Source organism: Punica granatum, chromosome 3 (assembly GCF_007655135.1).
Source record: "Punica granatum isolate Tunisia-2019 chromosome 3, ASM765513v2, whole genome shotgun sequence".
Lineage (NCBI taxonomy): Eukaryota > Viridiplantae > Streptophyta > Magnoliopsida > Myrtales > Lythraceae > Punica > Punica granatum.
Window position 1 is genome coordinate 38,897,803 of NC_045129.1, and position 25,385 is coordinate 38,923,187.

Genomic DNA, 25,385 nt, shown 5'->3' on the forward strand with positions numbered 1-25,385 from the left:
CCTGTATCCCTGGTAAAACCCGGTGTCCAGGTGAGTTCTTTGGCTCTATTTAGTTTTAAGTTGCAAATTATGTGATCGTGACAAGTTATACTTGCTGTCCTCCTTGTGATTTCGATTTATTTCAGTCCAATTCAATTCAGTTGTAACAAGTTAAAATTTTGATAGGGAAGAATTGCTGGCCCGAGCTGTACGGGACAATCGGGGAGAAGGCATTAGCTGTAATAAAGCGAGAATCCAATGGTGCTGCCCTTGATAGTCAAGAAGGGAACCCTGGTCACTATGGATTACCGCTGCAATCGCGTTTGGGTCTGGGTCGATAACTCTGGTGTCATCGTTAGGGTCCCTACTATTGGCTAGCTAAAGCTAAAGATCATGCATGTTACGAAATCAATCAATAAATAAGTTGCACCATAATTAGAGGCTCGGTTGGATGTGATGAGTTGAGATAAATGTTCTTTGAGGAAAAATCATATATTAAAATCGACCGAAATGAATCCTAATTAAATTGACCTCCGTTAATCTATGAGAGTCCAACGACAAAAGTCGGCGTCCTCATCTCCTTGAATGACTTTCCTATCGTTATCAACACGTACGTATATATGTATACAGGTTTTCAGTACGTTGGAATGGCTAAGCCTCTCCCACTGCACTTTGGGCCAACCCACAATGTGCATTTTCCACGGCCGGCATCCATATATCCCCTCAAGAAATTAATTGCGAATAATCTGACGTGCTCTGTAGAAGAATTAATACTACGTTCATGCTCAGTGAAACTGCATGCGCCAGCTGAAGTGCAGCTTCGCATGTAGTTTGCTTACTTCTCTTCTCGAGGCCGAACATTGAAATTCCTGACATGATGAAAGTACACATGACATATATTTCCTAGAACCATTCTTCTAGAACTCACAGTGTTTATCGTACAAAATTATAGCTGCGACCAATATGCTGCGCAGCCCGATGTAAGAGCCCCGAACATAGATATATTGGCAGCATATCTATCATCTTACAAACCTGCCCTTGATAATAAAAACGGAAGTCATGAAAAGAAGTTTGAAGTTCAATGTGTTGGAAAATTATGGATTGGTGAATGAGAAATTGTTTCTCATTAATGAAATGAATGTATTGAAAGGACACCATCATTCCTTGAAATTGAAAGGACACCATCAATTGTTATGAATTAAATGGCAACATCAATTGCAAGGAATTGAAAGGATATCATCAAATTCTATAACCATCATCAATAGCATGTATTCGTTGATTGATTGTCTATAAATTGTAAATTCCCCTCATTTTTTTGAAGAGAAGAAGATTGCATAGTTAAGTGAGAGTGTTCAACTTCGTTTTCTGGTTCTCTAGTGTGCGGATAGCTCGTGCTACTAGTTGCACTTGATGCCGTTTCATCCTAAGAAACAAATGCCCATGTAACCTCGAGCACGCTCTGAGGGGACGAATCCATGTCAAGAGGTTTGTGTGAAATACAAGACTCGACTTTCTCTGTCTTCCGATCTTCCGGTTTCGTCTTTGTATCGGTTTGAATTTCCAAATTCTTATACTAGTGAAATTCATTTAATTTTATAACATTCTATTTATCCAACGTGCTATTCGAATTGTCATTCAGTTTTGTTACTTATTACGGCAAATTATTTTACAATCTTGAAACAGATCTTTCTATTTTGAGCGATTCGAATAGCGTCAGGGAACGATGGGGATGCGACCAACGGAAGCCAAACTACTGGCTTCGAACCTGCCCCTATGTTGCCTAACCATTTGGTTAGCCAAAACATGGCTGCTCCCTTAATAGTTCCTGTGAACCATGTCAAGAAGCCCGAGAAGTTCATTGGGTTGAACTTCAAGAGGTGGCAGCAAAAGATGCTATTCTACCTCAAACTCTGAACCTTGCAAGGTCCTTGACTGAAAATGCTCCAACCCTATCTGTGGGGGAGTCAAATGTACAGGCTCTCAGTGCGGTTGACACTTGGAAGCACTCCAACTATCTTTGCCCTAATTATATCATGATTAGTCTTCATGATTCTCTGTATAGTGTATAAAAGGGGTTTAAGACGACAAAGGAGTTATAGGAATCCTTGAACCATAAATATAAATCAGAGGATGTCGATGTGAAGAAATTTCTCGTCGGACAGTTCCTCGATTTTAAAATGGTCGATTCCAGGACCGTAATGGGTCAAGCGCTCTTGCATGAGATTCAGGATGAGGGGATGGCTCTACGTGAATCCTTCCAAGTGGCTATTGTCATTGAGAAGCTACCTCTTGGTTGGAGGGATTTCAAGAATTATCTAAAGCAAAAGTGGAAGGAGATGACAATGGAGGATCTTGTTGTCAAGCTTCAAATTGAAGAAGATAATAAGAACTCCGGAAAGGATCTCATCATTCTTGCTGCTGCTAAGGTAAATGTCATGAAGCAAGGGCAAAGCTCCAAGAACAAAAAAAGGCAAGAAGAAGCTGGGCACGAATGGAGGAGTCTCCAAGCCCAAGTTTCAGGGGAAATGCTTCAACTGTGACAAGAAATGTCACAGATCTGCTGACTGCAGGTCCCCAAAGAGGAAAAAGGACCATGAAGCAAACATGGTTAATAAGATGGCCCGAGATGTGGCAAACATCAACCTATATACTGTAGTTTCAGAGGTGAACCTCATTGGGTCCACCCGAAGGAATGGTGGCTCAATACCGGTGCCACCAGACATGTGCAGTCAAATATAGGCCTGTTCACCATGCTCAAATCGATCACTAGGGAGAGGATCTATATGGGAAACTCTACCCATTCTGCTATTGAAGTTCAAGTCAAGGTGGTCTTGAAGATGACTTCAGGAAAGGAGTTAACTCTGAACAACGTATTGTTCGCACTTGAGATTCGGAAGAATTTAGTCTCCGAGTCATTGCTGAACAAGCATGGATTCATGATGGTTTTTGAGTCAGACAAAGTTATTTTGTCCAAGTCTGGAATGTACGTAGGAAAGGGATATGTATGTCATGGGCTTTTTAAGCTCAATGTAATGACCATAATCAATAAGAATTCTAGTTCTTCTGCGTATTTGATTGAGTCTCCTAATTTGTGGCATGGAAGACTAGATCATGTTAATTATAATACTTTGTGTAGATTAATTAACTCGAATCACATACGTACATTCCAAATTGATTCACAGCACAAATGTGAAATTTGTGTTGAGGCAAAATTGACAATGTCACCCTTTCAAACGATTGAAAGGAACACCAAGCCACTTGATCTAATTTATAGTGATGTATGCGATTTAAAGTTTGCAACAACAAGAGGTGGTAATAATTATTTTATTACCATTATCGATGATAGTACAAAATACTATTATGTATATCTGTTGAAAAGCAAAGATGAGGCCATAGAGAAATTTGTTCTCTATAAAAATGAAGTTGAGAATCAACTCAAAAAAAATCAAGAAATTAAGGAGTGACAGAGGAGGCAAATACGTAACGCCTTTCAGGGAATTCTGTATACAACACGGAATTATACACAAAGTGACTGCACCCGCTTCACCTCAATCGAATGGTGTTGCTGAACGCAAAAATCGCACGTTGAAAGACATGATAAATGCGATGTTATTAAGTTCAAGATTACCTCAAAATATGTGGGGTGAAGCAATATTGTCAAGCAATTACTTATTGAATAAGGTAGCTCGAAAGAAAGAGGAAAAGACCCCTTATGAATTATTCAGAGGTAGGAGACCATCCTATGATCACTTGCGAGTGTGGGGGTGCTTGGCAAAAGTAGCCATTCCAACACCAAAGAAAGTAAAGATCGATCCCAAGACGGTGGATTGCATCCTTACTGGCTATGCACATAACAATAGTGCTTATCATTTATTGTGCATGAATCTAAGATTCCCGATATACACAAAGAACATGATAATGGAATCAAGGAATGCATCGTTCTTCGAAGATGTATTTCCATGAAATTGAATGAGGCATCAAGTTCGTCGAAACGAACCTCATACACTATGAATGATGGACTTCATGGCGTAGATCATGAAAGCTAGGGTTCAGGTCAAGAGATTGAACATGGACGCAGCAAAAGAGCTAGAATTGAAAAATCATTCAGGAATGATTTTCTGACATACTTGTTAGAAAAGGAACCACAAAGCTATGCTGAAGTAGTGATTTCCTCTGAAGGGCCTTCTCGAAGGAGGCAATCAAAAGTGAAATTAATTTGATTCTGCATAATCACACTTGGGAATTAGTGGATCTCTCCGCTGGTTGCAAACTCTTAGGATCCAAATGGATCTTTAAGAGGAAAATGAAAGCAGATGGATCCATTGATAAATATAAGGCTAGGCTTGTAATTAAGGGATATAGGCAAAAGGTAGGCTTGGACTATTTTGATACTTATTCTCTTGTGACGAGAATAAATTCCATTAGGATGATACTTGCAATTCCGGCAATGCCTAATTTGGAAGTTCATCAAATAGATATGAAAACTGCTTTCCTAAATGGAGATTTAGATGAAGAAATTTATATGGAACAACCCGACGGGTTTGTGGCTCCAGGAAAAGAAAGGAAAGTATGTAAATTGATCAAATCATTGTATGGGTTGAAACAAGCGTCAAAGCAGTGGCACAAAAAATTTGATAATGCAATGATTTCCAATGGATTTAAGATCAATGAGTGTGATAAATGTGTATACATTAAGGAGACATAAAATGGTTACATCATTTTATGTCTCTACGTGGATGACATACTTATTATTGATAGTGATGATAGAATGATCAAATCTACTAAGAATATGTTGAATTCGAGATTTGACATAAAAGATATGGGACTCGCTAATGTGGTTTTAGAAATTAAAATCATGAGAATATTAGATGGACTAATTTTGAGTCAGTCACACTACATAGATAAAATTCTAGAAAAATTTAGCGAAAATAATTCTAGAATTTCAAAGACTCCAATAAACAATAATCTTCATCTATCAAAGAATAGAGGAGAGAATATTTCTCAGTTAGAATACTCGCGGGTCATTAGAAATCTAATGTATTTGATAAGTTGTACTAGGTCGGATAGTGCATACTCAGTTAGTAGACTCAGCAAATATACGAGTAATCCGAGTGAGGACCATTGGAAGGCAATTGACAAGGTACTCAAATACCTTAGATACACTCGAGATTATAGGCTACACTATATTAGATATCCAGTTGTCCTAGAGAGATATAGTGATGCAAATTGGATATTTGATATAATGGATTCGAATTCCACTAGTAGATATGTGTTCACACTAGCAGGTGCAGCAATGTCCTGGAAGTCCTCGAAACAAACTGTTATTGCTAGATCCACAATGGAATCTGAGTCTATTGCTCTGGATAAATGTGAAGAAGAAGTTGAATGGTTGCGCCATTTTCGAGAGGACATTCTTAAATGGAAAAAACTTGTGCCACCAATTTGTATCCACTATGATAGTCAAACAGCAATTGAAAGGGCACATAGTAATATGTATAATGGTAAGTCTAGACATGTACATTGTAGACATAATACCATTAGACAACTGATCTCAACTGAAATTATCTCTATTGACTACGTGCGGTCAAAGGATAATATAGTGGATCCGCTAAACAAAGGGTTAAGTAAAGAGCAGTTTGAGAAGTTGTCAAAGGGAATGGGTTTGAAGTCCATTAGAGGAAAGGTTTTATAGCAGACACCCAACCTAGTTGATTGGAGATTCCAAGATCTAGGTTCAATGGGACAATCAAGTAATAGAACCAAATTAAATCACTGCGGGGGAGAAAATCCCCGGACCATTCCTTGATGAAACAGTGATAAACGGATAAGGCTAGCATTTTAAATTGCTTTAATGATATGTGAAATCACCTATGTGAGAGAGCAGCGAGGCCGTTTCAGAAGAGAATTTCTATGGACTTAATTCTTCAGAAACTCTTGCAGAACCAGGATGGTGTTTCATGGCAAAATGGACACAACAATGAGAACCGAAAGGAAGTTAGTTGATTCCTATATGAGGTGTATGTCATCTTTACACAAAATAGCAGGACAATTCAAGGACTTTATGTCTACTGGACAACTAGTAAAGTACATGCATTTCACAAGGGAGGGTTCAATGGTGGTGACACCTACCTATCCTATACATGGTTCAACTATAGAACATTCTCAGTGAGTTAAAATAAAAAACAATTTTTTTTCATTCATGTGGGGATTTTTGGAAGATTCTGAAGAAAAGAAAACCAAAAAGGCAATCGAAATCATTGTACATACTTAAGGAAGACGGAGACCTGTGACAATGTTGTGATCCAGAGCATGTTATGCCCGTACAAGCCCGAACTCAACATCAAAAAAATAAAATAAAAAAAGGCCCGAACTCAACATCAAACCCATGTGTGTCCAGTGATGATGGCCCATCCGCAGGTTGACCTCTGCTGGTTCCCCTTGACGAGCTTTGAACTTTGCTGCCATTCTCAAAAGGATTTTCTTTTTCGAAAAAAGAGATGTTATTTATTTTGGGGTTTAATTAAAAACAAAAACATTGTAATGGTAATGAGAGTGATAATCAATGTGGTTGGTTCCGATGGTCTGGACTTTTTTAAAATCTCGAGTTCGAGTTATTGTGAATATAAAAAATCTACGTTGAAAGAAATTTACTATTAATAAGTAAGTCGATTTGATTCGACTAGATTAATCGTGCTTAATCGTCTTCCTAATATAGGGGCTTACACAGAAAAAAAGAAAAAAAGAGAGTGTGATAACGTAATTAATTAATTCAGTTCAAAGATTCGGAGACGGAGCAAAACCCTAAAGGGTTCTTGCAAGAAGCAGTCGCCGCCGGATTGATTGATCTCAGCCGTTAAATTCTACCTCCCCTTCCCCTCACTCCTTGTCTCCTTAACCGAAAGCTCACCGGGTTCCTGTCTTCCTCTCTCTCTTTCCGTTTTCGGGCGTCACTTTTCCGGACAATAAATTTCTCGCTGGAATTGTGCTCGAACGCTGATGACGATGATAGCTGGGTAGTTTATTTATGGGTTCGAGCTCGAATTTTTCGGTCGAACGATCAGTGGAAGTTTAGCATATGATCAGCTCCAAAAAGGTTTGTGTTTTCTTGTTTCCCCGGTGCAAAAGTTTCGACCTTTATGCTGTTTTGTTGGATTGATGATATGATGATCAGTTTGAGCTGAGGATCAATTTGATATTTTGTTTATTGTCAGTGGAGATGCGTGATTAATTAGCTGGAGAGACCAATGTTGGGTAACAGCGAAGGATCGTTTGGAGATGAGCTGGAGAAGGAGATAGGGATGCTGCTCCAGGAGCGGAGAAGGCAGGACGCTGATGATCGGGAGCGCGAGCTTAACATTTACCGAAGTGGGTCCGCCCCGCCCACCGTTGAGGGTTCATTAAGTGCAGTCGGAGGGTTGTTCGGAGGAGGCGGTGGCGCAGCGTTCCCGGAGCTCGAGGCGAATGGGTTTGCATCTGAGGAGGAGCTTAGGTCTGATCCTGCTTATCTCTCTTATTACTATTCTAACGTAAACCTGAACCCACGGCTGCCTCCGCCTTTGCTCTCGAAGGAGGATTGGAGGTTCACCCAGAGGCTCAAGGGAGGGGGACCGGTGTTAGGTGGGATAGGAGATAGGAGGAAGGCGAATAATAGTAGACCTGATAATGGTGTAGGGAGGTCCTTGTTTTCTACACCCCCTGGGTTCGATTCAAAGAAACCCATTAATGATTCTGAGCTGGAGAAGGGTCATGGCTTGACCGACTGGGGCAATGATGGATTGATCGGTTTGTCCGGATTAGGGCTAGGAAATAAGCAAAAGAGCCTCACTGAAATCTTTCAGGTGATTTTCTTCTGCTTTTGATATGGCTTGCATTGTTGAAATTTTTGTTTCTTGTTTACTTATTAAGCCACTGAAATTTTCCAATAATATTTAGTTTTCTTTTTCCATATTGATAGTCATAGAAATTGTGGATGGTTTTATTTCTTTGTTTGTGCTGGATTTGTAGATTGTGTTTCCAATATCTGTTTTGAACCTAAGACTTCTGATGCTCATGGATTAAGTTGCTCAACCCTTTTGCGAATGAGTGTAGTCTGACATTTAGCAAAATTTCTCCATCAAGTTGGTTCTAGATTACCTTTAGTTCTGTTTTCTTATATTGATGATGTTGAGCTTCTTTGCTTGTACAGGGCGACTTAGGCTGTGCAGCACCAGTCACTGGGCACCCTTCTCGTCCATCGAGCCGAAATTGCTTCGATGAAAATGTTGACAAGATCAGCTCTGCCGAGGCTGAGCTGGCAAAGTTGCGGCGGGAATTGACCTCTTCAGAGTCTTTGAGGTGCACTGGAAATGGTCACAGTTCCTCCGCATCCCAGAACATGGGTTCTAGTTCTTCATACTCTTATGCAGCAGTCCTCGGTTCTTCATTGTCCCGAAGCAATACGCCTGATCCTGTGATTGCTCGGGCTCCAAGCCCCTGTCTTACTCCTATTGGAGGAGAGAGAGCTGCCGCTGCAGAGAAGAGATCCATGACTGTTTCTCACTCTCTTAATAACCTCTCTTCCACCCTCAACGAATCTGGAAATTTAGCTGCGGCTCTATCGGGACTGAACCTGTCAACTAATGGTGCACTGGACGGAGAAAAGATTCTAAAGCCACAAGTTGAAATGAAACCCGATAATAATCATCGGGAATCCTCCTTCGGTGTACAGGGCACTCAGAGTCACGCTAAACAACATACTTATTTAAGGGAGGCCTCTTCTGGGCATCTAAATATTGAAGGCGGATCAGAAGCAAACAGAACCTTTTTAGCTGATCGCCACGTCGAAAAATCTTCTGCTGCTTCTGCTTCTAGAAGCTCTTACATGAAAGGATCACCCACCTCTATTTCTAATGGTGGAGGCCACTTGGCTGCGCAATATCAAGTTATGGGCAGTCCAAAAGCATCATTTGATAATTACAGCCTGGGCTGTTTCTCCTTAGAATCTGCATTGTCAGGACAACTAGGAACAGGAAATCTTCCTCCCCTATATGAGAATGTTGCTGCAGCCTCTGCTTTTGGAGGGGGTCTAGCTTCTGGATCGAACATGGCCGCTGCGTCAGAATCCAGTAATCTGAGTCGAATGGCAAGCCAAATTTCAGGTGGTGGAGCTCTTCAGGCACCTTTTATGGACCCCATGTACCTTCAATATCTGAGGACCAGTGAATATGCTGCACAATTGGCGGCTCTTAACGATGCCTCAGGAGATAGGAACTACTTGGGGAACTCTTACTTGAATGTTCTGGAGATGCAAAAGGCTTATCTGGGATCACTGGAATCACCTCAGAAGTCCATGTATAATGTCCCCTTGAGTAGTAAAACGGCTGGTTCGAATCACCATGGTTTTTACAGTAATCGAGCTTTTGGTGGTGGAGTTTCATATCCAGGAAGTCCATTAGCGAATCCTCTAATTCCAGATTCTCCGGTAGGGCCTGGAAGTCCAATGAGGCACAATGACTTTATGCGTATGAGGAACTTAGCTGGTTGGCAGTTCGATGGAGGCTACAGCATGAATGAGAGCTTTGCATCGTCTCTTCTGGAAGAATTCAAGAACAACAAAACTAAATGTTTTGAGCTCTCTGAGATTGCAGGCCATGTTGTTGAGTTCAGGTATAGGTTCTGGTGTAATCTTCTTTCTTTCACTTTGGACAAGCTGTTATGGCAGGAAGTATTGTTTGGTCCAGTTCTAGGGAATGCCCTGAGCGTTTGATGGACTTGATCCACAGAATGGTTCTTCCTGTAGTTGATGTCATATCCCTTAATAATCTCTTGTTTGCAGTGCTGATCAGTATGGGAGCAGATTTATCCAACAGAAACTTGAAACAGCGACCATAGAAGAGAAAAACATGGTTTATCAGGAGATCATGGTGCATGCTCTTAACCTGATGACAGATGTGTTTGGTAATTATGTTATTCAAAAGGTAAGTAGTATAATTCTTTCCCGTTGCATCTACCCCTTAGTCATGCTTCCAAAATATATCACAGGTCTTATAACTAAAAGAACAAATACTGTAATTTGTAACAGTTCTTTGAGCATGGACTTGCATCTCAGAGGAGAGAACTCACCGGCAAATTATTTGGACATGTATTATCGCTTAGCCTTCAGATGTATGGATGTCGAGTAATTCAAAAGGTAGAGAATCCTTCAGATGGATTTAAGTTTTTACCATGGTCAGTTAAAATGGATTGCCTAATCACATAATCTTTGTACTGTTCTTCAGGCCATAGAAGTTGTTGATTTAGACCAGAAAATAAATATGGTTCAAGAGCTTGATGGGCACATCATGCGTTGTGTTCGTGATCAGAATGGAAACCACGTTATCCAGAAGTGCATCGAATGCATTCCTGAAGATGCTATTGATTTTATTGTCTCAACATTCTTTGATCAGGTGGTGACCCTCTCCACACATCCATATGGTTGTCGTGTGATACAGGTGGGAACCTGCTTGCTGATTGTTAAGTTATTTTATTTATTTATTTTTGATTGAGAACGAAGCACTGCAGAGATTATAACAGTCTTGGCTTTAATGTGGCAGAGAGTGTTGGAGCATTGCAAAGACCAGAATACACAGAGTAAAGTCATGGATGAGATCTTAGGATCTGTCAGCATGCTCGCACAAGATCAGTATGGAAATTATGTGGTTCAGGTCTCTTTATCTGTCCCCACTTCAAATATTATAGTTCTGTTGGTTAATCTGATTGTTATTTTGGTCTTTCCTTGTGCGATTTTTCAGAGACCTGAGGTAATCTTTGGTTTTACTGTGCTGTGTGCTCACATGTGGATTCTGATATCTTCTTAGATTCTCCTTAGTTGGCTCGGCCTCGGATTATGAGTTTCCTAGGCATTTTGACCCCACCTTTCCTGAGATTCCAAGGACCTAAACTAAATTGAACCCGTTTTGAGTATTTTATTACTAACTGTGATATTTCAGTTCAATCGACCTGGTTAACTTCTGAGTCTATCTGAGTTTCCTTAACATAATCTTCAGTCAAATATGTTTTCAGTAGATTGTGATACTTTTTCAAGTTTCTGCACTTCTTATTTCTATTGCTAGCACCCAAGTGTCCATGCACGTAATTGTTAGAGGTACCCGTGTATTCTCACGTGTAATTGTTAGAGCTTGTCTTTCCCTCATTGACTTTACTTCTACTCTTCATCTAAACAGCATGTACTCGAGCATGGGAAACCACACGAGCGATCTGCTATTATCAAGGAGTTGACTGGGAACATAGTTGAGATGAGTCAACAGAAATTTGCATCAAACGTCGTGGAGAAGTGCTTGGCATTTGGTAGTGCTGCTGAGCGCCAGCTTATGGTAGATGAGATGCTTGGAACAACCGATGAGAATGAGCCTCTTCAGGTTTGCTGTATCTGCATGCCCTGTACCTTAAAGAAATTTAACTTGAGGAAAGCCCAAGTGAAATATCATGAGGACTTAATACATTTTCAAAACGAGGAGGAAACAATTGACCATTTGCAATAAATTTGCTAATCTTGAACATCTTGATCTTGATGCTGACCACTAGTGATTTCTCTGTGCATGTAGGCAATGATGAAAGATCAGTTTGGGAATTATGTTGTTCAGAAAGTGCTGGAGACATGTGATGATCGTCAGAGAGAGTTGATTCTTTCTCGGATCAAAGTTCACCTAACTGCCCTGAAGAAATACACTTATGGAAAGCATATCGTAGCCCGTGTAGAGAAGCTTGTTGCTGCTGGGGGTAATTATCTATACGCATACAAACGCTCAGACAGCAGAAACGAGCTGACTCTTCTAATTGGCTTTTCTGTTTCCTTGTGTGCAGAAAGAAGAATGGCTGCTCAATCTCTGAACACTGTAGGGAGTTAATAGGAAAGGAAATCGAGTTTGTACAGCTAACTGAGGTTGAGCTGAACATGAGCTTCCTCTTCCTGTTTTCTCTTCCTTCGTGAGTTGTGGCTCTTACCTTGTATCTTTTAGAAGAAAGTATGAGCCAGTCGATAATAAAGTCGGTGCTTTTAGTGTATGGAGAACTGTAAATTATTGTAGTTTCAGTTGATATACGTATAAAAATTGAGCGGAGACAAGGTGCTGGTGTTGAATGTGCGCATTTTTCAAGTGTAAAGAAAATTACGTAAGGTGGGGCGAGGCTGTACAAAAGGTTTGCCATGTGGAGAGCTGTTAATATGTTAGGCACGGCAGAAATTTTCTATAAAGTATTGAAATGACATTTTCCTTTCATGACATTTTTTTCGGAGTACGATTTTGTTATTCCCTTGTTTATATGATATCAGATGCTAGTTTTGCCGTGTTCTGTCTATGCCTAATAGCCTATACTGCTCATCATCGAAAGATTCCGAGGATTGGTTTCTCAAATTGTGGATAGATGATATGTGCATCTTGATAATGAAGAAGTCAGAAACTGTTAAATACGAGTGAATATTGATCTAAAGCTTGCAGAATGGGAAAAATGTTGCTGCAGGTGTTCCGCATAGCTAGCTGATCTTTTGGTGGCTCGTTAGTTTCCAGGATAAAAAGCATTCTTGTTGCCATTTTTGTCAATTTTCGAACTAATGTGAAACCTCGGCTTCCTGCCGAATATAGGCCTTGGCTTATGATCATATAAATGAAAATGGGTTTTCCGACCCGTCCGTTGGGAATTCTATCCTAGCTAAGTCATCTCTTGATTTGTTTACGCACAAGCCAATGGAGGATCACTAGAAGATACGAGATTGACTCTAGATAGGTCTACGACAAGCTTGCAGATCTTCAAGCTCGAATCTTGATGTTTCTATGACGAACTTACGGGTCAATGCTCGACTAAGTAGCTCGATTGGGAATGAATACACTATGCCAAGTCTTCGATGGATAATCTCCACCTCCAAATCTAATATGAACAAACAAAATCCGCTGATCTAATTAGAGAAGATCAGATCCATAGCATAGATACTTCCGTTGTGGGTGTGTGTCTATAACTCAGAAAGGAAATTGGTCACTTTCCGACTGCCATGAGCAAAAATCAAGCCAGTGAGGGAGATGAGTGTACAAGTAAATCATTACGAACAACTCCTTTCAAACACGAAAGGAGTCCTTACGAATCCAGACCTCACTGTATAACTATGCCGAAGATACCTCAATTTTAAGTCAAGGAAATATCTAATCCCTAACCACCCTGGAAAAGACCTCAAGGGATCCACAAAAACTTGTGTACCAGTTATTCCTAGCCAAGATTGAATTCCCATCAAAAGGAAAACAGAAAAGCACATCAAAATCTTTCTCCAAACCGAAGGAACACCGATCCAGTGCCAGAGTTGTGATCGACAGCATATTCTGCTCGTACCAGCCCGAACTTGAGTCCAAACCCATAAGACGAGCCATGGCCCAAGCGCCGGTAGACCTCTGTTGGGTTCCCTTTCACAAGTTTTGAACTTCCCAGGTCATTCCCATGTTCCGCAAATACGTACATGTGGGTGTTCCTCACAGGTACCCTGAGCTCAGCCGCAAGCTGCAGGTGGCAATTTGAGAGGTTAACTAATTACACCACAGTTCTAGATCGGGTCTCATCTCATGCCTTTACATGTTTAAGACAAGTCATTCCACACATGGAATAGTAGCACTAGTGCTACATAGCCATATGAAGAAGAAAACTGAAACTAATGTTAGAGCATACATGTAGAATAGGATTGTTTCATATGGCGAATATGTTGAATTTCCTATTTCCTTTCATTTTGCTCGTACCAAAGTGCATAAAATGCTGAGGCCAAAAAAGAAAAAAAAACACACACACAAGTAAATCATATTTCATGCAGGAGTCTATCGTACCTCGAGTATATTTCTAGCTGCACCCAACTCGCCCATATTGTAACCCCTAACTGAGTAGGGACCTCCAAGAGTGAAAGCATCATAACTTGGGAGGTCCCCTATACAGCCCCCGTAATGGCCATGAAGAACCAGGACAGGGGGTGGCGGTTTGCCAGCACCTTCCTCGACTTGCTTTAACTGGAAAAATCCCGTACAGGTAAGCTGGTGGCGGTTAAAGAATGGGAATTTGCTCCCAATGCCTAGGCCTTGGTCCAGCTGCAAAGTACAAGAACATATTAGAAAGAAAGAAATCTGACCTGTGAGACATGAAAATCGAGCAACCAATAGATGCATCAACTCTAATATGCGATAGAATAATTTTACAAACATCTTTGACTGGTAAAAGAATGAGGCAAATGAAAACCCCACCTGAAACACATTCCTTTGACCAACAATGGCACCATTAACATACTTGGTGTTGTCACGAGTGATGTTTGCTTGTAAGAATGCCATTCGATCGATACCAGTCCCACTGAGGGTCGTTGGGGGTCCATCTGCACTGATTCCCCCACTCGGCAACACTCTCTGGCCGGTAGGAGAGATGTGGCTGCCCTCATCACGAGTCGTCACCTCTTCCATCACAAGCCCATAAGTGAATTTGCTTTGACGGGTGAAGTTCTGAGGAAAACACACAAGCTTGTCACGATGAGGCCAAAAAACAAAATATCATGGGTTTTTGAAAATCAAGATGAAAAGGCTCAACAAATCACCTCCGTTATATTGGCTTTAAGTCCAGCTCGATCAACCCATATTGGGGGTACTTCATCAACACCAGGCCCCCCTGTAAAGACCGGACTCAGTTTCCTGCTATTAAAGCAGCTCGCACGAAGTGTACGATTCCTTGGATTGTAGACACCATCGAGATATGGATGAACATACTCGAGCTTAAAAGCAAGATCATCCTATTGAGGGAAAAAAAGAAAAAAAAAACATAAAATAAGCCACAAAACAGTTAAACAAGTATTATGAAGATAGCCATTAAGTTAGACGCATTAAGATTAGCTTACTTGAGGGTTTAAGAAGTTGCTGGTTGTCACTGAACCAAGAATAGATCTGTTGAGCCCTTTGATATTTTTGTGCTCGAAGGAAACAGTTCCTCCAGGCTGAAGCGAAGCCTGGACAAGTAATGTATGAGAAGCAAAATGAGCACACAATAATCAATTTCACAAGGAAGCCCCAAATGTGTGCAAGATTTTACCAACGTGGGGCGCCCTCCACGTCCAGGGACAATACTCCATTCTGTGCTAACTTCAGCCTGTTTCTGTTCGAGCTCCTTAAGTTTAATCTCGACAATAATGCCTCCCTCGTTCTTCTCATCAGGCCGTGGGTTCACTTCTATGTTCGAAAACAGAGCTAGAGAGTTTATGTTCCTGAGAGCTTGTTTCCCAGCTTCTATGTTGAAAACATGGCCTTGCCGAAGCTGTTAAGCCATTCGTGCATGGAATCACAGATAATCAAGTTACTAACACAAAGGACATACTATAGTAAACTTGTGGATAATCTAAACATGTCAAGGCAGAATCATACATTTGCAAGTAATCAATATCAGACATTACGAAAATTTTACCTGTTTGGGCAATTCTCTTCTAATCACAGGCAACTGCGTGTTCCCTTCGACGACATTGCCAAGCTTGTCCTGGAACTGGATCATGAGCTGGGTAATGTCTCCTTCCACCACCTCGCACACGACTTCCTTAGTATTCAAATTGCCAAAATTCACAACTTGAGCACAGGCATACCCTTCATCATGGTACCATTTCTGGACCCTATCCCTGATCTTCTGCAGCAACCTCGCGCTCACCTTGCCCTGCTCCCTTAACATCTGCAGAATCTCCCTGTGCACAGGACCCGGCAAAAGACAGGGTCTCGCCCTATCGATTCTCCTCCGATAGTCCTTCTCTTGGCTCCTATTGAATTGATAGAATAGAACGCGTATCACAAAATCGAAAGACAAAACACCAAGGCTCCATTCGGTTAAGCATTAGATCGAATTGAGAAAGCGTGGCAGCACCTGTAGTACTCGAGTTTCTCCTTGTCAGTCATGTCGGGATCCATCTCAATTGGCTTTGACTGAGCCATCAAGCCCACATTGATGCACCGGAACTTGTCAGCAGACTGCCAAGTGCTCTCGGTGAAGGAGATGGTGAGGTTCAGAGTCCCATCGGGGTTCGTCTTGCCCTCCATGTCGACCTTCTCGAACATCCCACAGGTGGCCAGTGTCTCGAGCTCCTTTTGCAGCTGAGCCTTGGTGTAGACGCCCCCGGGCCGAAGAGACACCATCTCGAAGAACGAATCCTCAGTGCCGACGGTAGCCCACCTCCTCCTATCGAAGAACAAGATCTCAGAGAGCTTGTACTTCTTGAACCCGCTGAGCTTGTTGAGCTGGACGACAATGTTGGCAGGCAGGCCGTGGGAGTCCCACTCCTGGTTCTGTGGCTCGTCGGCGATAGCAGGCGCGGCGGAGAAAATCCTCTGCCAGAATCCACCTCCGCCAGAATCCCCACCACCCCCATCCCCCCATCCACCTCCGCCGCCCCCGGAGCCGGGGGGGTTGGCGCCTCCACCGGAGAGCTCAATGGGGGAGAAATGGAGGAGGATGGAGAATGAGGCGGCAGCAACGGCGGTGGCGGAAAAAGGTTTCTTGAGGGCGGTGAAGATGGTGGTGGGGTTTAGGGTTTTGGGGGAATCGGAGGTGGGGTTGCTCGAGGGAAGGCTGCATTTGACAGAGGGAACGAATTTAGGGTTCTGGGAGGATGACGACGACGGAAGTCTGCGGCGGGACGTGAGGGAGTGGGCGAGGGCGGGGCTGAGGAGGTGGTTGGAGGCGGCGAATGACGGCATTCTTCCACTCTCTCTCTGTCTCTCTGTCTCTCTCTCTCTCACTGGCTGATTGAGAGAGAAGAAGATAAGGGGGGGGAGAGAGACAGAGAGAGGGTTTAGTGCTTTGGGCTAACGGGAGTTTGCGGACAAATCTAAGCAAAATGCAAAATTGGGCCTTGAGGTTCGGCTGATTGTGTTAATTGCAGTGAACCCCCTAAACTATTCGAGCGGTTCGACAATGCTCCGCAGGGTCGTGCTTATCGCTATCGTGTTCCCAAGTCACTCCAATAGTCTAGACGTATTCGGCTCCTTCGTAGTCCTGGTCTTGGTGTGATTCACTAGGTTGAGAGTGTGTACTGGAGTTTTTTTTTTTTTGGATAAATGGTAGAGACTTTCATTAATCAAAATGATTTACATCAAGAGACCATTTATCCTGTACATCATCACCAACATCAAAGGACTCCCAGTCTACACCCCAAAAGAAAATTGATTAACTATTAGCACTATCAAGAGGGTAAAAGATGTGATGGACTATGACAGAGTTTACAATTTTGTGAGAGAATCGGGGGAGTACATATAACTTTGCTTTTACGTCTGCAAAGATCTTTCGAACCATAGCCGCTGTAGATGAGGTTTGTCCTTGATAGATTCTAGCGTTCCTCTCTCGCCATATGCTGTAAATGTAGTGTGTCCAAAGTAACTTTAGGCAAATCACATCAAGCTTCTTGCCTCGAAGAGAGGATATCCAACGAAATTCCGTACTCCAGCATACTTGTGTTCGGTGTAAGCCGATTCGAGCCAACAAACTTCTCCAAATTCCTTGGGTGACTGGACAATCAAAAAAGAGATGGTCGCGAGTCTCCCACTGCATATGACAGAAATTACATTCAGTTGCTTGAAGCTGAATCCCCCATTTGAAAAGACGATCCTTCGTCGCTAATATGTTGTGAATACAGAGCCAACTAATAAAAGAAGAACGAGGAAAGTGCCCATCAAACCAAATTGCATTGCTCCATTCAATTCTTGGACTGCTGGGCCTTAAACACTTCCAGGCATTAGCAAGAGAATATTGCCCCGATTTGTGAAGAGACCATAAAACTCTATCCTGGTTGGAAGGTTCGAGATTAGCGGCCATGTCTCGGATCAAAGAGGCTTGTGGGTCAGAGCTCCTCGGCCAATGCCAATGGCCTTCCGTTAGGACAGCGCTAATATTTACATGCTCACTAAGAGAAGGGAAGCATTGAAGTCCTCTGCAGCAAAATTTGATCAAAGGACCGACTGGAAGCCAAGTATCATGCCAAAATGAGACTGTTGTGCCAGAGCCAACTTCACAACTAACATAAGGAAACATCAGAGGTCTAAGTTGCATTAGTTTCCTCCAATTCCATGAGCAATCTCCAGGTATACGTAAAGACCAAAGACTTCGGCCTTTTGTTAAGTGCTTCTTGGCCCACGCAACCCAAAGGGACCCTGAACTCGCTAGGAGAGACCATAAGTTTTTCAGCACACAAACCTTGTTCCACAAACTTAAATCTTTGATGCCGAGGCCTCCCTCAGCTTTGGGAAGACAAACGGTCTCCCAACTGATTTTGCCCCTACCTGTGTGTTGTTCGAGACCTTTCCAGAGGAATGATCGACATTTCTGATGCACTAGCTTTACAACTTGTTTTGGAAGAATGAAGTGGGAGCACCAGTAACTGGCCATACTAAAGAGGACAGAGTTGATCAATTGCAATCTACCTGCATAAGACAGGTGCTTCACAGACCAACTCTTGATTCTTTTCACAATTCTCTCAGTTAGGGCTTCACAATTCCTTGAAGAGAGTTTCCCAGATATAAGGGGGAGACCTAAATAACGCACAGGGAGCACACCTCTTTTAAAACCTGACCAAGTCATCAGATCAAGCACAGATTCCCCAGAGATGCCTCCCGTAAATATTTCAGACTTTTCAGGGTTCAACTTCAAGCCAGACCAATGATAAAATGTGTTCAACAGATCAAGAATGGCAGCAATGGACGTCTTAGAACCATTTGTGAATAGCAGCAAATCATCCGCAAAGCATAGATGGGTTAATTGAAGTGACTTACATCTAGGATGATAGCCAACTTTACCTTCAGCTGCAGCCGAATCCATAAGCTGTGAGAATACCTCCATGGCAATGACGAAAAGAAATGGGGATAGTGGGTCACCCTGTCTAACTCCTCGTTGGCCTGGGAAGTATCCTGCTAAGGATCCGTTAATAGCCACAGAAAAATAAGGCGAGGTGATGCAACCTTTAATCCACCAGAGAAAAATGGGAGGAAATCCCATGGCTTCCAAACTGTTGAGAATGAAATCCCAACTTAAAGAGTCAAAGGCCTTCATAAGATCTATCTTTATAGCACATCAAGGGGATACTCCTTGCCTGTGGTAGTTTCTCACAAGCTCATGGGCAAGTAAAACATTATCCGAAATTCTCCTTCCTTGCACAAAAGCTGTTTGATTTAAGCTGATAATATCAGGGAGTACTTCTTTCAATCTATTGGCAAGCACCTTAGTAATGCATTTGTAAACTACATTACAGCACGATATAGGCCGAAAATCTTTCATGCAATCAGCTTTCTCCTTCTTTGGAACTAAGACAATAATAGTTGAGTTTACCTCCCTTCGAAGCTTTCCTGAGGAGAAGAAGTGCTGCACAGCTTTAGTGAAGTCATGTTGAACGATGTGCCAGGCATGCTTAAAGAAAAAAGCTGTGAAACCATCCGGGCCCGGTGACTTGTCATTACCCATCGAGAATAAGGCTTCTTTGATCTCAGCATCCGCTATAGGAGACAGGAGCATCTGATATTTGGAAGCGGGCACTTTCCTCTTGAAGATGGAGGAAAGCATAGAGGCCGAGACTCCCCTGATATAGTCATCCTTCCTCCCAATAAGACCCTAATAGAAATTCACTGCTTCAGCTTTAATTGCCTGCACTCCTTCTAATTTGGCACCCGAAGTGGAGTATAGGACTCGTATAGTGGATTTTGCATTTCTGCCTTTTACTGCTTTGTGAAAGAATGAGGTGTTTTGATCTCCTGCTTTTAGCCATGCCACCCGAGATTTCTGTTTCAGGAGCTTCTCCTCCTTGTCAAGTGCTGCTAGTAGCTTTACCCTCAAGTACATTTCCTTCTTGATAGATTCTGGAGATTCGCAAGCGCTTTCCATCAATGTAGCTTGAGCCTGAGCAAGTTCATTCTGTAGGTCCGTGACCTGTGTGTGCACATTCCCAAATTTAGATATGTTGAAATCCTTGAGTTGCATCTTGAGGAATCTCAACTTCTTGTAAAGCACAACCATTGGGATACCCTCTTGAGTCTTGGACCAGACTCTCTCAACCAGTGCCATATACCCCGAGTGTTCAATCCAGAAGTGAAAAAATTTGAATGGCTTAGGACCTGCGTTCTCCTTTTCTCCAAATTTCAATAAAGCTGGGCAGTGGTCGGAGATACCAGGGGGAAGGAATTCTACAGTTGAAGCTATGTCCCCTTGAAACCATTTTTCATTTACTAAGACTCTGTCGATCTTCCTAACTTGGAATCCCTCTTGTCGTTTATTACTCCACGTAAAGTAACAACCAATAGAAGTGTGGTCTATGAGCTCAGCTGCATTCATGAAATCAGAGAAATCTCTCATGCTTTGGTCGATGACCACCTCTCTCCCAACAGCTTTAACCTCCTCAGTACCCTTGACCGCATTGAAATCCCCCATCAATACCCAGCTGTGTCTCATGTTTACAGCCAATGCTTGCAAATCCTGCCATAGCACCCGTCTCTCCAGCATATTGTTTGAAGCATAAACAAAGGTTATTGCAGTCCAACCAACTCCTTTGGGCACATTAAAAAGGAGGTGAATAAATTGGTTGGATTTACCGAGTAATTGCACTTGTAAATCCTCCCGTACCATTATCCAAAGTCTTTCAGTACTAGCAAACTGGTAATTTTCAAAAAGAGACCAACCTTTCCATCCATCAACTATTTTTTTACAATTTATCTCCTTAACACGTGTTTCAATAATAGCAAAAATTCCTAAATCATACTCCTGGACAAATTTATATGCCATTTTCTGTTTGAGAGGATCGTTTAGCCCTCTAACATTCCATGAAGCTACAAACATTAATTTATTTTGGAGGTTTACCTCCTTTACTCGACCTTGACTTCCTTGTGCCCTGCACTTTCAAGACTACTTGAGCGACTCCCTTCGATGCACTTCTTGGAAGGCGTTTTCCCCCAAGCTGAACTTCCTTTGTAGATGCATTTGCCCATTCGTCTACAGAGCTGGAAGCATTTTCTTGGCCTTCCACCTCCTCAGCAAGGTCAGCAAAGGTTTGCTTTTTTGTAAGAACTTGATTCCTTCCTCTGGATAAGTCTTCACTCAGCGTTCCTTGGGCTTTATCTTTCTGAACAGAGCTGCTAGCATTGAAGATGTTTGTCACAGTGACAGGGGACTTCTCGGCAACCAAGTGTGCAGGGTGTGTAGCGGGTTCCACTGCAGGACAGCTCCTCGCATCAGGTTTGGAGACAGCAGACTGTCCTGCGGGGAGCTCGTCTCAGCAGATTCAGTAGATTCAAGTGCATTAGGGGTCATCAAACCAGCTTCCAGTGGCCTTTCTGCTGCGTTATTGCAACGATGACCAAAAGCTTTGCAGCGATCACATTTTTCTGGCAACCAAGGAACATCCACCAGCACATTAACCGTGTAATTATCACCCAAGTCGACAGTCAGAAACTCAGGAATTTCTTTCTCAACCTCCACCTCGATACAAACCTTTGCATAGTCCAACCTAGAACGAAGGGCAGTAGCCCTGTCCATATACAATGGTTTACCAATGGCACTCACTAAGTAGCTGATGCCTTTGGGATGGAAGTATTGGAGGGGAATTTTCCTCAGCTGCACCCAAATAGGCATTTTCCTCATGTTTAGAACCTCCTCAGTGAACTGAGGACTCCATTTCTGCAACACTAGGTACTTCCTCTCCACATGCCATGGCCCCGATTCTAAGACCCATGTCATTACCTCTTCGTTCAGGAATTGAAACACAAACAGTGAACCCATAGTGCTCACAGTTACCCTCCCTTGTTTCCCCCATAAACCATTCGCAACCGAGGCAACCTTCCCAAATTCGGGAGCTTTGCCCATAAAACTTCCTACTAGCGTGTGGCACCACTGATCGACTCCAAATTGCAGAAATTCTGAAGGAGGTTTCAAATTGCAGAAATTCCTACTAGCGTGTACTGGAGTTTTGACTGCAGAGGAGACATTTTTTCCGCTTGAGTCGATGCTCCGGTTGTGGCCGAATCGAACCGTTAGGAAGATGCTTCAGTGTTTTTGCACTTGAAATTACTCAGTTTCGACTGTTGGAAACGCCTACAGGCGACAACTAACTTTCGGCTGGAAGTGGCAACTGAACCATGAATTGGGAGAAGATCATCTGCAGGTATTATTGCCATCAACGTTGCATGGCTCGGACATGATTCTTCTCGTAAATCTCGACTTTCTGCAGTAAGATCTCAATCCATCCCTGCGAAGTATAGTAAATGACAAAGCTTGAAAGCTTGGAAACATGTGACATTTCATTCATGTTTCTTTCATATTTGGTTCTTCGAGGGAAGGTGATTTTTTTGAAGGAAAGTCGAGGCGAGAGCGCTCTGGGTTGGAGCAAAGGCATGATGAAATCGGGATTCTCGGATTCATTTCGCGAGTTGAAAGAGACTTGTGTTTCAGAATGATTTATTATGGTTTAGGAATTAACCTGCTGCAGCAGAAGGAAAGAAAGAATTTCATCAATGAAGAACAGAGAGATTCGGCGGAACTAAAATAAGACGATCATAGTTGCAAATTCAGTCAATATAGAAACACCTTTCAACAACAATTCTCCATCCCCCTTGCTGATATGATATCACAACCTTCTGGACCTTTTGGCATTGCCAAAATTTGTAATCACAAAAGAGAAGAAACGGAAAAGAAGGGCCTCTAATTCGACTAAAACTGGAAGACGTCCAACGGCACGTTCAAACACCGATGGTCGGTACGACATTTGAATTCCTTAGTTGGGTTTGTTGTTGAAGAAAGTTCCTCTCTCCATGGCGTCCTTGTTGGCATCTCCAAGGGCCGCCTCGCTCAAGTACTTGTCGGCCAGCTGGACTCTCTTGACGTTCTCCTGCTCCTGGACGAGCATGTTCCCGTACTCGAGCAGCTTCTCGAGGGTCATCTTAGGCTGCTCGAAGGTTGGTGGGCCCTCCTTGGAGTTCACGAGCTTCTTCCCGATCGTATCGACTCCCACACCCGAGATCCACTTCCTCACCTCGTCGTCATACACCCGAGCCCTCAGGGCACCAAAGAAATCTGCATTCGGTGAGAGTTCAGTGTGATTTGAAGCTGTTGAACTTTTAGATAAGCTCATAAGTCATCGTTCAAGATTTGTGGACTTACCAATGGATTGTCCGGGGAAAGTGTCAACGAGTTTGACGATCTCTTCCTCGGGGACGTTGTCGCTCTTGAAGATACCAGTGCAGACACCAATACGGTCCTCACGGGTTGGTGCCCAGTAGAACTTCTCCATACGACCGTCACGGATCAGAGGGGCGTACAGAGTGGAGAAGTCGTTACCAGTGACGATGATAGGGACACGGGGGTTCTCCTCCTTGTTGTACATACCAGGGAGCTGGACGTTGGTCGGGTTATCGGCAATGTTCATGAGGGTGGCGTTCACCATCTGGTTGTTCACGGTGTACTGGGTGGTCCCACCGAGACGACCCGCACCAGCGTCGAGATCATTGATGAAGAGGCAGGCCATCTTACCCTTCTTGATGATGTCAGCAGCCTCACGGTACCTCTGTCGGATCAACTTAGCAGGCTCTCCGGCATTCCCGCTCTCGAGCTCTCCAGCACTCATCATGATCGCGCTGAAAGTTCAATATTGTGTCAAAGTTATTAAAACAGTGTACTCGAAGTTTTGAAACAGATATCTACTTGTGCTAAACACGCTTAATAACTTTGCGTTCAAGAAGAAAAAAACTGGAAAGTCCCGGTTTTCTGAAACCAAGCTATGTGTTTCATTTCACGGCCTCGATGGAGAAAACTGGAACTCACTTGATGCCCATCTTGGCGAACACGAGCTCGCACTGGAAGGATTTTCCCTGACCTTTGCCTCCCCATATACCTAGAATGAGAGGAACCTGCAGACAAAGCAAAAGGATACATTCTGAACCTCCAAACTCGATTGATCACTGAAAATTAAAGTTCATGTGTTTCTCTAGGTTGGGTGTGGATATGAACCTTGATGTTGGGGAGGGTCATGTAGTTCTTGGTAATGTGAACCACGAGCTTGTCCATGAAAGCCGGGGCAATGTAGAACCCGTCCATGTTGTTGTCCAAGCTGTATCTGCAAGATACAATGTAGTTTGCAAGATCAACAGAAATAGTAACAACACTACTGTACTTCGAGAATCTATGTTTGCCTTCAATCGTCGATCCTACATTAGAAACGTTTGTTGCATTAATCTACAGCTCTTTTTTTTTTTCCGTTTTAACTAAATACCGAGAAATCACTTGCCAGCTGATCTACAAGCTCGCTAACACATGGCATGATGTCACGAGGCCTTGGAGATACGACCAAGCTCGAATATCTTATGAAATTTTGTAATACATATGATCTGAAAACTCTCATTTCAGCTATTCAGCTTCTGACAGTTTTGGCCTGATCGACACAGACAGGACTTCCACAGGCAAAAATGACTCTGAAACAGATCGATGACTCTAATTTACCCAGAAAATCAGGGGAACAAGCACACAACATGTAGGCTACTGCTGTAATTGCTTCTTACCGTTCTTCTGTTCCATTCTTTTCTATCATTCCTCCGTGTAACATGAATGAAAACGCGACGTAAGATTGCCATTGTTGAACTTACTGTCGGAGACCCGTGCTGAGGTACTCGTAGGAGCTCATGACGGCGTAGTGGGTCCCAGCGTCTTGCGGTGCCTGGAAGAGGGAGTCCACCATACCCTTTCCTCGGGTGATGTCCTGCTGGTCATCGGACATGTCGTAGGCGAGGCCCTTCCACCTGTCCTTGTCGGTCTGCTCGTCCTCATCAATCTCTGCTGCAACAACCTTGAAGTTGCTGAATGAGGCCTTCGGGGCCACGAACCTCGAGTTCACCTTCTTCAGACCTTTGCCCAGGAATACCGAGCTCGGGATGGAACCGCTGGAGCCGGCATTGTTCAAGCTCAACTGCACAGACAAAAAAAAAAAGCTCCTTACCTAACTGCTGACATGATTCAAGAAAACGAACGGCAACAACAACAGAGTTCACTGCAACCGAACTATACCGGAGTCTTAACTGTTCCGATGGTGAAGACAGTGGAGGCCATTGCTTGAGGCTGACTGGGGGAAGGAGCCAAGAGTCTTCAGTCTCTCACGGCTTCCAGCTCAGTTGCTGATGAGAGTTCTGGTGCAGCCTTCTGTGCGTGTGTGTCTGGTAATAAAGGTGGGCAACCTCCGAGTGTGCCCAAATTAGACAACTTGTGGTGAGGCTTGCCAAATCCTCGGCCTCCACACAGTCAGGATTTGGTTGGCTGCCACGTGGCGCTCTATGGTGCCTCCCTCTCTGAGGCCAGATGGGTACAAAAATCTTGAAAAAGAGGTTGCTCTGCTTCTTGCCCCAGTGACCCTTCTTGAGGTCGGGGCT

At 43.1% G+C, this 25,385-nt stretch overlaps 4 protein-coding genes across 6 annotated transcripts; 1 reads left to right on the top strand and 3 right to left on the bottom strand.

Moving 5' to 3' along the window:
* Nucleotides 1-6,732: 6,732 nt before the first annotated feature.
* Nucleotides 6,733-12,241, top strand: LOC116199677 (pumilio homolog 1-like). 2 transcript variants are annotated; one of them, XM_031530136.1, is made up of 10 exons: nt 6,734-7,072; nt 7,191-7,817; nt 8,165-9,624; nt 9,794-9,935; nt 10,040-10,147; nt 10,236-10,448; nt 10,551-10,661; nt 11,181-11,375; nt 11,562-11,736; nt 11,821-12,241. In XM_031530136.1, exons 2-10 carry the CDS (start codon nt 7,224-7,226, stop codon nt 11,862-11,864), a joined length of 3,042 nt encoding a protein of 1,013 aa, XP_031385996.1. In that variant the 5' UTR covers nt 6,734-7,072; nt 7,191-7,223; the 3' UTR covers nt 11,865-12,241. The 2 variants fall into 2 exon arrangements, with proteins under 2 accessions (XP_031385997.1, XP_031385996.1); XM_031530137.1 differs by lacking the exon at nt 10,040-10,147 and having other exon boundaries at nt 6,733-7,072.
* A 709-nt stretch (nt 12,242-12,950) lies between these two features.
* Nucleotides 12,951-16,795, bottom strand: LOC116199680 (protein TOC75-3, chloroplastic). The gene is made up of 8 exons (XM_031530142.1): nt 15,868-16,795; nt 15,424-15,763; nt 15,055-15,276; nt 14,864-14,971; nt 14,567-14,758; nt 14,226-14,474; nt 13,818-14,072; nt 12,951-13,500 (listed from the first exon to the last, which is right to left on the bottom strand). Exons 1-8 carry the CDS (start codon nt 16,695-16,697, stop codon nt 13,261-13,263), a joined length of 2,436 nt encoding a protein of 811 aa, XP_031386002.1. The 5' UTR covers nt 16,698-16,795; the 3' UTR covers nt 12,951-13,260.
* A 278-nt stretch (nt 16,796-17,073) lies between these two features.
* On the bottom strand, nt 17,074-22,148 carry LOC116200633. Its single transcript, XM_031531463.1, has 8 exons — nt 22,043-22,148; nt 21,291-21,890; nt 20,836-21,231; nt 19,756-20,525; nt 19,082-19,596; nt 18,561-18,997; nt 18,276-18,416; nt 17,074-17,144 (listed from the first exon to the last, which is right to left on the bottom strand). Exons 1-8 carry the CDS (start codon nt 22,146-22,148, stop codon nt 17,074-17,076), a joined length of 3,036 nt encoding a protein of 1,011 aa, XP_031387323.1.
* Nucleotides 22,149-22,500: 352 nt separating this feature from the next.
* LOC116199686 (ribulose bisphosphate carboxylase/oxygenase activase, chloroplastic-like) lies at nt 22,501-25,381 on the bottom strand. 2 transcript variants are annotated; one of them, XM_031530149.1, is made up of 6 exons: nt 25,027-25,381; nt 24,609-24,928; nt 23,977-24,082; nt 23,791-23,876; nt 23,131-23,603; nt 22,501-23,043 (listed from the first exon to the last, which is right to left on the bottom strand). In XM_031530149.1, the coding sequence occupies exons 1-6, from the start codon at nt 25,066-25,068 to the stop codon at nt 22,745-22,747; spliced, it is 1,326 nt and encodes a 441-aa protein (XP_031386009.1). In that variant the 5' UTR covers nt 25,069-25,381; the 3' UTR covers nt 22,501-22,744. The 2 variants fall into 2 exon arrangements, with proteins under 2 accessions (XP_031386009.1, XP_031386010.1); XM_031530150.1 differs by having other exon boundaries at nt 25,039-25,196.
* Between the last annotated feature and the right edge of the window lie 4 nt (nt 25,382-25,385).

Excerpts from the sequence above, each read along its gene's own strand:
- LOC116199677 (XM_031530136.1), top strand. The coding sequence starts at position 7,224 with ATGTTGGGTAACAGCGAAGGATCGTTTGGAGATGAGCTGGAGAAGGAG. Across the intron at positions 9,936-10,039 it reads GTAATTATGTTATTCAAAAG|TTCTTTGAGCATGGACTTGC; the intron begins GTAAGTAGTATA and ends AATTTGTAACAG. Across the intron at positions 10,148-10,235 it reads GATGTCGAGTAATTCAAAAG|GCCATAGAAGTTGTTGATTT; the intron begins GTAGAGAATCCT and ends ACTGTTCTTCAG.
- LOC116199680 (XM_031530142.1), bottom strand. The coding sequence starts at position 16,697 with ATGCCGTCATTCGCCGCCTCCAACCACCTCCTCAGCCCCGCCCTCGCC. Across the intron at positions 14,972-15,054 it reads GTGGAGGGCGCCCCACGTTG|GCTTCGCTTCAGCCTGGAGG; the intron begins GTAAAATCTTGC and ends TTACTTGTCCAG. Across the intron at positions 14,759-14,863 it reads GCAACTTCTTAAACCCTCAA|GATGATCTTGCTTTTAAGCT; the intron begins GTAAGCTAATCT and ends TTCCCTCAATAG.
- LOC116200633 (XM_031531463.1), bottom strand. The coding sequence starts at position 22,148 with ATGGCAATAATACCTGCAGATGATCTTCTCCCAATTCATGGTTCAGTT. Across the intron at positions 21,232-21,290 it reads AGAAAGGCCACTGGAAGCTG|GACAGTCTGCTGTCTCCAAA; the intron begins GTTTGATGACCC and ends AGCTCCCCGCAG. Across the intron at positions 18,417-18,560 it reads TGATCTGATGACTTGGTCAG|GTAGATTGCAATTGATCAAC; the intron begins GTTTTAAAAGAG and ends TGTCTTATGCAG.
- LOC116199686 (XM_031530149.1), bottom strand. The coding sequence starts at position 25,068 with ATGGCCTCCACTGTCTTCACCATCGGAACAGTTAAGACTCCG. Across the intron at positions 23,877-23,976 it reads TGACCCTCCCCAACATCAAG|GTTCCTCTCATTCTAGGTAT; the intron begins GTTCATATCCAC and ends CTTTGTCTGCAG. Across the intron at positions 23,604-23,790 it reads TTCGCCAAGATGGGCATCAA|CGCGATCATGATGAGTGCTG; the intron begins GTGAGTTCCAGT and ends TTGAACTTTCAG.